The sequence below is a fragment of the Tachyglossus aculeatus genome, chromosome 1, assembly GCF_015852505.1.
Source record: "Tachyglossus aculeatus isolate mTacAcu1 chromosome 1, mTacAcu1.pri, whole genome shotgun sequence".
NCBI lineage: Eukaryota > Metazoa > Chordata > Mammalia > Monotremata > Tachyglossidae > Tachyglossus > Tachyglossus aculeatus.
This window is the reverse complement of record NC_052066.1, coordinates 166,858,725-166,872,002: the sequence shown is the minus strand read 5'-3', so window position 1 is coordinate 166,872,002 and position 13,278 is coordinate 166,858,725. Positions and strand designations below refer to the sequence as shown.

General features: G+C 44.7%; 1 protein-coding gene across 1 annotated transcript in view; it reads left to right on the top strand.

The window, feature by feature from the left end:
• Positions 1-12,843, top strand: part of NRXN3 (neurexin 3) — a 1,831,517-nt gene extending 1,818,674 nt beyond the window's left edge. Inside the window, 1 exon segment of the mRNA XM_038743538.1 lies at positions 9,423-12,843. Within this exon segment, the coding sequence (XP_038599466.1) occupies positions 9,423-10,357 (935 nt within the window). The 3' untranslated portion in view covers positions 10,358-12,843.
• Positions 12,844-13,278: the final 435 nt, after the last annotated feature.

Here is a 13,278-nt window from a genome sequence, read left to right as displayed (position 1 = left end):
GCAAAAATAGTTAAGGCAGGAAAGGATAAACTTAAAGTGAATTTAAACTTTAAGCTGTGAATTAATCACCGCTGAAACCAATCACAGCTGAAACCAATTAATCAATTAATCCAATCATCTCACCAGCTAATCAGAATTTCTGCCATCTCTTCATTGAATCGCACTCCTTCCTAATGGCCTCTCCTCAGTCCATTCTGCTCTTCCCCTCCGGCACAGATGGCTGCAGGCATCAGCTATGTTCCACGTAAAGAGGAAGGAAGATAGAGAGAGTGTCAGTCAGAGACAGAGACATACTGAGACACAGAGGCCCATGAGCCTACAAATCCACATCTCAAGTCAAGAAGGCTATTACATTCGGGATTCACTTGAGCTCAAACCAAACACTTAAAATATTTTCTTCTAGTCCTGAGGTTATATTCTAGAAAAGTCCCACATTTACAGTTAAGTTTTTCAGACACATCTACCCTCCAATCGACAGGCGTCGCTCAATACCTTTAACTGCCTTCTCTGTGAGGTTAACTTTTGGAGAGCTTCTGTTCCTATAGCACACCACACCCTTTAAGAAAAGAAAGGGCTGGCAACTCCATCACACGCCACTGTACTGCAATATCTATATGGTGGGTCACAAAGGGCCGCTGCCAGTAGAAACCTGGATCCAGAGTCCATAAAAACCTCCCTGATGGTGCTGTTTGTGTGGTGACAACCATCTCTACCAATAGTGGGAACAGGACAGGAAGGGAAGGTGGGATCAGTTATTGGAACTGGGCTTTCCAAGCAGAGTGGTGGAAATCAAAGATAGGGAGAAAGGTAGGGCTCAGGATCCACATCAGAGGGTCGGAAGGAAAGTATTAAAGGAACATGTCCTTGTGGCTTGCCTTTCAGTGACAGCATTGGACTGTCGCTTCCACGGGAGTGAGCATGGTTCCTCCATGGTGCTGGAGATGTAACAAGACTACCGGATATACACGGGGTCCCCTTGTGGGGTGGGAGGTTGAGGGGAGGACAGGATCATCTCCCCTGCAGCTGATGCTGAGATCAGTCTGGTTGTTAGGATGACGTGGCTCAGTGCATGATCCTGCCTCAGGGATTAACTGAGGTATGGCAGAAAACAAACATACAAAAAACAAACCACAACCACATCCTTTTTACTGAAACCCTTCAGTATTAACTCGTAACCCCAGCAGCAGATCAACATGGGCACTGGCTTGCCAGAGATTTGGTGACCAGAGGGGGTGGGACCAAAGTCCTATACGTGGCAACAATTTTCTCCCAACCAGTTTTTTCTTGTATGCTCTATTAGCAGAAGCTGTCCCTTTGTGAAATCTCCAGAGCAACAGCTATCTTCTTTAAACTGGAAACTGAACACCTGGGTGTGCCAGACCTGTGAGAGGCCATTCCTTAAGGGTTCAGACTATGTTTTTATTTTCCATTTGGAAAAACAGAGCAGTACATGGGGAACCACAGATGTCTATTGTCCATATCAATCCAGTTCACTCTCTCCAGACAATCATCCTCTAGGCGAGCCCTTAAGAAAACTGTCAGTCCTTGGGGTTGGGGGCTCTTGAGGGTTTGACACTCCCACCCCACAACAAGGTTGTGCCTACTTGGGCTTCCCCAGTTTCCAGTTCAACCTCCGACATGCTCACACTGCCTGGAGTTCCAGCACCAGGGAAAGTGAATGTGGCCACCAATTCCAGTCCTCTCGTATCATTTTCCAGACCTCTTCTCTGGGTGTATCATGAGCAGGAGAGAGTTTGCTCTCCCACTTCTTGCTGCAGCTGGGATCCTTCCCCTTACCCCCTTCCACCCGTCTCTCCTCCCCAATGCTTCAGCTGTCTTGAGCAGGTGAGGACACTTTCCAGTATAATCATCATGATGGTCAGTGGCCTGTATTTTCTTGTTTTGCCTAAATTTAAACATTAACAGCCCCTCATGGTGAAAAAAAATAAAATCTATATATTCCCCCACCCAATCCATCAACATGGTGCTCTAAAGCGACCCTCCTACCTTTAAAACCACTCTTATCTTTTTGTCCCTCTGGTTTTAACAAAACCCAATGGACACCTGATATCTAAATGCACCAAGATGATTTTCTGGACTGAATCCACAAGGGTGAAACCTCATCATATCTTGTTCTAACCTCAGTAGCCATTGCTCCAGGTAGATGAGGTGGTCTCATTCATTCTTTCAACTGCATTTATTGAGTGCTTACTGTGTGTAGAGCACTGTACTAAGCACTGGGGAGAGTACAATGCAACACTAAGCAGATACATTCCCTGTCCACAAAAAGATTACACCAGAGCCAAGCTCTAGAGCTCATTACACCCACCTGGATGCCAACTCCCTCCCTACCACTTCAGCCCCACTAGCTGCTGCTCGCCACTCCTCCAGTCTGTCCACACTGTCCCTGCAGTCCAGTCAGACCAGCCCGAGAACAAGAGAAGCAGTTCACATACACCAGCCACCCCAGATAACAACATCCACTGGACCACAAACTTGGGGTCATTCATTCATTCATTCAATCATATTTATTGAATGCTTACTGTGTGCAGAGCATTACTAAGCTCTTGGAAAGTACAATTTGGTAACAGATAGAGACAATCCCTATCCAACAACGGGCTAACGCACCATGGCCTACTGGATAGAGAACGGGCTTTAGAGTCAGAAGGACTTGGGTTCTAATATCGGTTCTGCCACTTATCTGCTATATTATTATAATAATAATTATGGTATTTGTTAAGCACTTACTATGTGCCAAGCACTGTTCTAAGCACTGGGGTAGATACAAGGTGATCAGGTTGTCCCACATGGGGCTCACAATCTCAATCCCCATTTTACAGATGAGAGAACTGAGGAACAGAGAAGTTAAATGACTTGCCCAAGGTCACACAGCAGACAAGTGGCAGAGGCGGGATTAAAACCCATGTCCTCTGACTCCCAATACCAATGCTCTTTCCACTAAGCCATGCTGCTGTTGACCTTGGGTAATTCACTTTTCTTCTCTGTGCCTCGGTTGTGATTAAGACTGTGAGCCCCATGTGGGTTGTGGACTTTGTTCACTTTATTATCCAAGATAATTAAGTCTTCATTTCCATTTTACAAGTGAGGTAACTGAGACACAGAGACGTTAAGTGGCTTGACTTGTATCTATCCCAGTGCTTAGTATAGTACCGGGCACATAGTAAGCACTTAAATACCACTGAAAAAAAAAGAAAAAAAAAAACCAACCCACTCATCCCTACCCTACCCAATCATCTGTGGCTTGCCAGGCACAGTGGCCTCAAAGCGGACCACTACTGGATCCAGAGCCAGATTTCACTTGGGGCTGCAGGGAGACCCAAGTTCAATCCTGCTGACAGCAGATCCGCTCCCAGCTGATTCCAGCCTGGTTTGATTATCTTGTATCAACCCCAAGAACATGCATGGCACTTAGCAAGCATTTAAATCCCCAAATTACTCATTATTAGACCTCTTGCCCTAGTCTAAACCAGACCTCTGGAATCTCGTTGCCCACAGTGGGCCCAAGACATCACACCGCTCACTCCCACCCTCCATTTTGCCTTACTAGCCTGCCCCACCTCACTGCTCCCACTAAAAAATCATGTATTATATCCATTATCATCCAACAACCCAAGGTAAAATACAATGACCCGTTCATCAGTTTTGGCAGTTTCCCACTTGCTCATAGGCCCTTTTTGACATATATCCAGACCACATGCCCCTTTTTCATTCATTCATTCAATCGTATTTATTGAGCACTTACTGTGTGCAGAGCACTGTACTAAGTGCTTGGGAAGTACAAGTTGGCAACATATAGAGACGGTCCCTACCCAACAGTGGGCTCACAGTCTAATAGGGGGAGACAGAGAACAAAACAAAGCATATTAACAAAATAAAATAATTAGAATAAATATGTACAAATAAAATAGAGTAATAAATACATACAAACATATATACATATATACAGGTGCTGTGGGGAGGGGAAGGAGGTAAGGCAAGGGAGTCATTTTTTCAACCTGGAAAAAATTCAATTGTAAAAAGGCAAGACACGTTTTGGAGTGGAGCACCAAAAAATAAGGGGGGCTGGGGGGAGGAATAATTGATCCCAAAAAGTCAAAGTGATGGTGTCTCTCAACTGCTCTGGATGATCCCCTCTGGTGTACAGGTCTGATTGTTCATCCATTATTGTGTGTGGACTGCTTTCTTTATAAAATGGTTCTTTTTCTCTCCTTCCCTTTTGGGAACTAAGTGCTTTCTGTAGTGTGTATATTAATGTGTGTGTATGTATATATACATACATATGTATATATACACCCATACATACACATATAAACAAATGTTTGATTGCTCAGTCTTTATACTTGATTTCATCTCAGTTTTCAAAAAAAAAGCTATGAATTGTTTTCTGCAATAATTATCCTCCCCTTTGAATGATGTGGAACGACTTCTAGCTGCGGGATTCCCACGTCCCTACCCTGGGGATCACAGTACCCAGTCATCACAATCTCACCCAGAAACTCTGTCGGCAACACAGAGGGTGGAGGGGAGGAGAGGGGACTTTCAGAACCTCTGGCCCCATGCCCTGCCCCATGTCCCCTCCCAGCACTGGTAAGAATTTGGGGAACACCCCCAAGAGCATAGGTGAGACTGGGTGTGAGGGGCCGCAGGTGAAGTCGTTCTACTTTGCTCCTAATGCTTAAGACCAATTTTGTTGTTTGTTTAATACTTTGATCGTTAGCATTAGATTATTATTTTATGTAATTTGTCTGTTGTAGTAGCAGAGAGTTGAACTGTTTTTATAATTTTGAGAACTTGAATGAAATCGTAATTTATCTTTTTTAGTAACTTGCATGTCAAACAAGTTGCAACTTAGGGTTTGTGAGACTTGTCAGTGTTAGAGTTCTGTTCTTTCTTTTTGTAGATGGGCATGCATATGCTCATTTGTTTTTGTATATTGCCCATCCCTTCCTTACAGCCAGAAGCTCTAATGCAGCTAGATCACTTCGTACCGCCCTTACATGGACATGGCAACTGACTTACACATTTACTCCCATCATCTTCATCTCCTGTGTAGTACACTCATAGATATGCCCCTCCCCTTTAGGCATCTTTTCCTCCCATAATCCCTTCCTTTCTTCAGCATTGTGAAAAACCTATGTGCTGTCATCCATCCCTTAAATTAATTCCATCCCCAAATTTAAGAAACTGTTTCAAATACCTAGCCAAATACCTAAAAATGCAAAAAAAAAAAAAAACCCAAACAAATACAAGTACCATTCGAACCATTAGATGGATAGATTTTTTTTTTAAGATTTAAAAATGACCAAACGTACAGGTTTTTTTCTATATCACGGCAACCTGAAAGGTTCAGATGAAAAACTGACACCCCAAGACCCCCAAAGTAACACTGTAAAGTGCAGATATTTTTTCTGTTCATGTTCTGTGGTGTGGATGTTTGTGTTGTGGCCTCCCTGTTATCACCTTTGTCGTAAATAATTCTTTCAAAAACTAAACGTTTTGCTAAAAAGTTTTTAAGAAATGACAACAAAAAAAGCAAGTTCCAAGAATGTGGCAATTCTATTTGTCCAAGAACATTCTTACACAACTTTCTTTTGTAAATTTTTCTTTCATGCCAAAAAACATGCGGGCAATTTGTTGATGTAAGTTAACAACAAAAAAAAGAAAAAAGAAATCAATGTGGTATGCTTTTTTCAGATTTTTTTAGCATTAATTTGGACAATGTTTCGACTTCACTTTTTTTTACTCAATTGTTTTTTCCCATTGATTTTTTACTTTCCATTTCGTTTCTTTTCGTAAAGTGAATTGGTGACGTTGGTCTTTTCTCTCCTTCCCGAGCTCATCATTTCAGCTGTAGTTTATTTTCTAGTCTATGTATTTTGTTTGGTTTAAAAAAAAAAGGCAGACTTCATTCCTCAGTTTCATTATTATCTGCTTGTTTTAAAGACTACTTTTTTTATTTCATTTTGGATCTGTTTACATTTGCGGGCAGGTTCATACCATTTGCTGACAATTATGTGAATTAAACTCTGGGAGCTGGGAGGGAGTTGGGGAGGGAGTGGAAGGGAAAGGTCATTTCAGTGAGCTGTTTCCTCACTCTGGGCAGTACCCATCTCCTACCCCAGCCTCTGAGACCAAGCTCTGTTTCACAGAGGGTACTGGAGTTGGAGTCCATCTGTGGGGGACCCTTTTGGTACGAAGGAGTCACCAAACCAGTTGGAGGTGCCTCCACTACTCCTACGGAAGCACTTCCTCTTATCTCCCACTTTGCAAAGAAATGGAAAACAAAAAAATGTTCGTGCTCCCATTTGGTCACAAAGATACTCTCAAGCAACCATGATGGAGTTCAGAGACTGACGACTGCCCCATCACCCAATGCCACTGGGCTACGATCTCAGGTATCGGAATCAAGACACCCTTTGAGTCTGCAAAGCTGTCCCATAGTACCTGTGTGCTCACAGTAGGATATGTGCTTTAGGCACCTCAAATCGGGTGATCCCATCTGCCGCACACTACTATGTATGGGTCAAGACTTCAATGGAAATATCCACAGAAGAAAGGCAAGTTGAGTTTTCAGAAGCATCACAAACACCAAGGCAACTCTCCAGATCAAGGATTTCAGGTGCCTACCTGGGTTCTGTTAGGATTTCTGGGTTTATGCTCCTTTAGCAGTAATTACTCCTTTATAGTTCCTTTTCTAGAGAAGGAATAGTAGTCCATCCGGCAATAGGAAGGTAAGAGGTAGCCTATTCACTCACATTTTCTGCTCTAGTCACCATGCCTCCGCCGAAACCACTCTAGGCTGAAGTTTCCATCACTTCTCAGAATCTCCCGGATACCTGGGACCTCAGGGGTATCCCCTAAGGGACAATGGTAACATAATAAATTATGGTATTTGTTAAACACTTATTATTACCAAGCACTGTTCTAGGCACTGGGGTAGATACAAGGTGATCAGGTCACAGGCTCACAGTCTCAATACTCATTTTACAAATGAGGTAACTGAGGCACAGAGAAGTTAAGTGACTTGCCCCAGGTCACACAGCAGACAAGTGGCAGAGGCAGAACTAGAACCCATGACCCCTGACTCCAAGCCCGTGCTCTTGCCACTAGGTCATGCTGCTTTTAGTCCCTGTCCTTGAGGAGCTTGTGATACAGACTATGTCATGGGCAGTCGCATTCCTTACCTCTGCTTGCATCAGTTCTCTAACAATAATAATAATGATGGTATTTATTAAGCGCTTACTATGTGCCAAGCACTGTTCTAAGAGCTGGGGTAGAAACAAGGTAATCAAGTTGTCCCACATGGGGCTCACAGTCTCACTCCCCATTTTATAGATGAGGGAACGGAGGCACAGAGAAGTGAAGTGACTTGCCTAAGGTCACACAGCAGGTAAGTGGCAGAGCCGGGATTAGAACCCACATCCTGTGACTCCCAAGCCCATGTTTTTGGCTGTAATCCACACTGCTTCTCTAGAGGATAGGGAAGCTATTGTCCCTCCATCTTCACCTTCTGAAGAGTAGAGGTGTTTTTTAAGGACCATCTCATTAATGATTTGATTCTAGCTAATAGTTTCTCTCAGTCTGCCATCTAGGGAATTTTGACAAAAACAGAGCACGTTCCTTGTGTCACCAATCATCAGTTCCAATTGTCAGGCATTCCCTGACTCGAACCAAGAGACAGACCCAGATAGACTGCTCTGACATATCATCCACACTGTGATTGAGTCATACGGAAACTGGTCAGCCTATTCTACCTGACCTTTCCCAAGGACCAGTGCTCCAGTGGTTGTGAAACTCACTCAGTGCCAAAGCTTCACTTAACATGCAACCAGGCCTTGGCTAATAGTTCCTGCACCACCCAAATCCAGAGAACATAATCTCACATTCCTTGGTTGTACCCATCTGTTCCAAATGCACAAACCTTTCCTTTTGGGAGCAGAGAAGGGTAGAGGAAAAAAAAAAACAGACACGGATGACAACAGGGAAATGACGGACTCAAATGAGAAACTGTGCTTTTGGTGATACCCTGAGATTTCCAAAGGGAAGATAATGTCTGCTTTTACTAAACTTGGGTCATGAGGAGGCTCCGTTCAGGTGCCTTCAATCCCAGACAAAAGGGTCCCAAGAGTTTGTACAGCTCAATCCCCAAGGAATTGCCCAGCCACCAAGGACAGGTGACAGTCTAGCCCCTTCTGCAAGATTCCCCACCAACTGAACCTCCACAGCCTCCTCTAGTAGCCCTTGCCAGGGCATATTCACTCAGACAAGATACCCTCTCTCAGGCCCAGTAGAAACCTCCCCCGTGCTGGCCTCCACAGTTTTTGTGAGCAAGAGTAGGAAGGCCAGCCAAACTGACATTCCCTACCCATTCAAACTAACTCCTTGCACCACTCCAGAGGGTGGACCAACCAAGACCTAACAGTTGAATGGACCCTCACCTTCGACAGTGCCCTAATCCATGACCACCCAAGCCTTTACCACAGCTCTTAGGAGTGCCATTAAAGTTAAAACTCACTGCCTTTCCTGCTGGGAAAGGGCTCCTGACCAGTTTTACGGCCCTCAAGGTACAATAATCAACCTCTAACCAAGCCTTAAGGGTTGAGAACAGCTTCCCAAGCTAAAATGGGCCTCTCAGATGCCCCATTGAGCTCTACTAATAATGATGATATTTGTTAAGTGTTTACTATGTGCCAAGCACTGTTCTAATCAGCCCTCCAATTTACTAAGAGTCCCAGACTTCAGCCAGATTCTCATCCGGACACCTAGCCAACCTCCTCATAGAATATGGGGCCATGGAAATGTGGTAGCCCAAGACATGAACGACCTGCTAGAGGGGTTTCTGATCTCCCCAAAACTGACTCCCCTCCCACCAAGCCCTATCACCTCTGCCATCCTTTTGAGTTGAATTGCTCCTGCCCACGGGCCGGAAGGCCTGGATGGAATCGACAAGCTCCTAGGAATGGGCCGAGGGAACCAGAGAGTGAAAAAGCCCATGACGGCTCACCCTGAACCACATCGTCTCTCAACACCTCTCTTAAGAATCACCAACGGGCCCCCAGATCCTGGTCGCAGACCAACATCAGATGTCACCCACGCCGGACCTCTGCCACATGGAGGGATCTGTCCAATTGACTGCCCACATGGTTGCTTGAAAGTATCTTCCCAAACCCAGTCCCCGGGTCAGCATCTGCCACCCTGTCCCCGCAATGGTGCAGGTGGGGTATGTCAAGCGATGGGAGGGGGGTCTCCCTCCCAGACTGGGGTGGGGGGAGGGTAGAAGGGAAGTTGCTAGTTCTCTGTGGGGAACCTTTAGGGGCCACCTGCTCAGACAACCGCGGAGTCAAAACAGACTAGGATCAGCATCCTACTAATTATGTGTTTCTCTCTCTCTTCCATCCCAGGAGGTGAATTAGTTCTCCCTCTCCTCATAGAAGATCCTTTAGATATCCCTCCTATTGCTCCTCGTGCACCTTCCATTACACTCCCCCCTACCTTCCGCCCCCTCCTCACCATTATTGAGACCACCAAAGATTCCCTGTCCATGACCTCTGAGGCGGGCTTACCTTGCTTGTCGGACCGAGGCAGCGATGGTTGTGATGATGATGATGATGATGGCTTGGTGATATCTGGGTATGGCTCAGGGGAAACCTTTGACTCTAACCTGCCCCCTACTGATGATGAAGATTTTTACACCACCTTCTCCTTGGTAACAGATAAGAGTCTTTCCACTTCAGTCTTCGAAGGTGGCTACAAAGCACATGCGCCCAAGTGGGAATTCAAGGACTTTAGACCTAACAGAGTCTCCGAAACCGGTAGGACTCCTACCACACCTTTGTCCCCTGAGCTGACGCGCTCCACGGCATCGTCCTCGTCCGGGATGGCGCCCAGACTGCCGGCCGGCAAAATGAATAACCGTGAGCTCAGACCCCAGCCTGATATAGTCTTGCTTCCGTTGCCCACTGCCTATGAGCTAGACAGCACAAAACGGAAGAGCCCGCTAATCACTTCCCCCATGTTCCGTAATGTGCCCACAGCAAACCCCACAGAGCCAGGAATCAGACGGGTCCCGGGGGCCTCAGAGGTGGTCCGCGAGTCCAGCAGCACGACGGGGATGGTCGTCGGCATCGTGGCGGCCGCCGCCCTCTGCATCCTCATCCTCCTGTACGCCATGTACAAATACAGGAACAGGGACGAGGGCTCCTATCAGGTGGATGAGACGCGGAACTACATCAGCAACTCCGCCCAGAGCAACGGCACACTCGTCAAGGAGAAGCAGCAGAGCTCCAAGGGTGGCCACAAGAAGCAGAAAAACAAGGACAGAGAGTATTACGTGTAAAGACAGAGATGCGAACAGAGTTATTTCTATATACATATATAAATACGGTCACGCGAGATTCGACGGAGAAATCGGAACGGCTAGGACGCTGTCCAGAGCGGGAGTGACGGCTGAGGGAAAACAAAACTAAACAAAAACAAAAAAAACAAAAAAGTGCAAATCTTTTGGCCGTGACCGCTCTATTTTGGTCATCGCTCGGAGAGAGAACAACAAAACGAAAAACACTCTGCCCCCTGTATCATAAAGCACATCCGTCTGCCTGGGCAGGGGCATGACTCCCCACAGGCCTTGGCGGACTTCGAGGTGTCCGTGCCCCTCCCTCCCTACCCCCACCTGCGCGGAACTTTGGATGAGAGGCAGGAGGCTTCTCGCAACTCCGAGCGAGCGTCTCTAACGACGTTCATGACCCTTGTCTGTATCAATGATTTTTCAGTTGCATTCTTTTCAAAAATAGACAAAAAAATTTGACAAAAAAAATGATCGGGAAATGTCCGTTATACTTGTAACTTTGTGAGATCCGAGAAATATGACAGCTTTTGGGTTTATTTTTGGAGAGGAGGCTGGACGCGAGCCGCAGAGTGAGCGAGCGAGAGAGGGTGAAAGAGTGAGAGATAGTTCTCAAAAAATAATACAAAAACAGACCGTCGCCATATAGTAACTCAAAAGCTACCCATGGTGTTCACTCTACATATCAGGTTGTGGTGTCCCTAGAATCTGTGATTTGTTTGCGGTAAGGCGCTCTGCTCGGAACACATAGAAACCGTGCGATCAACGGCGTTACCTAGAGCCGATCCCCTGGCATCTGCAGACCGAACTCTTGGAACGGACAGGTCCTGTCTCGTCCGATCGGGGCTCTCGGCTCTGTGCAAATCGATTGTCCGTACGCATCGGCGCAGACGGACAGCGGCGAGGGGAAACGGGGCCAGCCTTTCTGAGTCGGGCAGAGTTTGTCTCGCTAACTCAACAAGAGCCTTTCTTGGAGGGTGGGTGGGGGCCGTTCTGGTGCCGACTGATTGAGATGCATGCAAAAAAACAAAACAAAAAAAACAAAAAAAAAACAAAAGACAAAAAAACAAAAATCAAACAATCCATTCAAGAACCTAAACAAAGACAATATGGGAGTTCCACATGTGACAGAACAACAAAAGGTCACACGAGCCAAACACGTCATGAGTACAAAATAGTTTTGTTTTGGTGTTTTGGGGTTTTTTTGACATGATGTTTTTTCATATGCAACTTTCATTTTGTAGCCTGACACTCACGAATAGGTCTGTCCTCCCATCTGCCCAATTCTCCCTTGACCCTCTCTTTTTTAAAGATAAATAAATAAATGAATAAAGCTGCTGTGACACAAAAAGGAATTTAATAGTATAATATATAAATATATATATACAGATATATTTATCACGGTATGTTTGGGACGAATGGGCCAGAAATGTGTTACGGTCTTGACGCATTGAGAGAGTGTTGTTTTCAGAGAAAACAACAGAACAATAGGTTCACCTTAAATGTGAAGAAAGCGTAAGTAAGTTTTGTCACAGTCACCTGTGTCAAAAGAAAAATGATCTGCTCAGATTTTGTTTACATATTTTACTACATCTTTTGCCGGTGTAATTTCTTAGATAGCCACCTATTGTACATACCGCTTTCAGATTGACCTGTTCATTTCTTTCATTTTCTTTCCGTTTGGTTTCTTTTCTGTATTCCTTTGAAAGGGGGGTAACAATGTACAGAATAAGAACCAGTGGGTGGTTGGGCCGTGGGTATCACGTACTAAAAAGCGAGAGGGAGCGAGAAAGTAAAAACAGAAAAAAAAAACACAAAGTGAAATACGGACTCTGGAAAATCAGAAATACACTATTTCTTTGTGTACAGATGAAAATCAATCAGCTGTTTAGATTTAGATATCTACTCTTGCTGGTGTTCGTAAGTCGCATGAATATTTGACTTTGAAGAAATGTCATCGCACACACACACGAAAACAAGAGCAAACTCAAAGGGAGGAGCCTTCTCTAATGAAAATGGGAAGGAATTTCCCGAGTTACCAGTTACTTTCGATATAAGTGTGTGGTTTTGGATTTTTTGGGTTTTTTTGTTTTTTAATACAAAGACAGGTTTGAAAAAAGGTACGAAAGCACGATTTTAGATCACTCGAATGGCCAAACCTATATGAAGTTGATTATATCTTGATGTCCGTAAAAGATTGCTGTTCTTGGAGTCTTGTGAAATGATCTCCTGCTTTCTTTACTCTTCATTTCAAGGATACAAAATCTGTTACGTTCTTTTTGGTGTAAGTTTCTATTGGACAGTTTTTTGGGAACATGTGCATTCTGTATGTGGGCTTCTACATTATCCCCAACTTATGAAAAGAACCTCGAGGATTTCGTTGGGTTATTGTGATGTTATTTTCCTTTTTATTCTTTTCTTTATTAAATATTTGCCTTTTGGTTCAAGGATATGCTTAGCAATAAAATGTTCTTCCCAAGCCCCGATGTAGGTGTACTTTTATTCCCAGGATGTTAAATGGGGTGCACACCACATAACGTGGGTTGGACATTCAAGTGAGAATTTCAGCTTCAAGATTTTCCACTAGATTGCCAATTGCTTCAAAAAGATATAGCATTTAGATCATCATATGTCACCTGAGGTATCGTCACCCTATAATGTGGGGGAAAGGAGGGAGCTATGTTTGCTCATGATTGAGGCAGTTTGTTCCAACTGATATGTTATTTTATGAATGCACAAGTGCCACTGGAAACATTTTAACCCTAACCTGTAAGAGGCAGAGAGCCACAGTGATGGAATTGGAAAAAATAATCAGGTTCCTACACTTAAAAAAGCTTATTTTCAGTGGTTTTCTCTATCTCAAGCCTTTCAAAATGGGTCCTGCCTTCTCCAGACCCTCAGTAATCACTGAACTC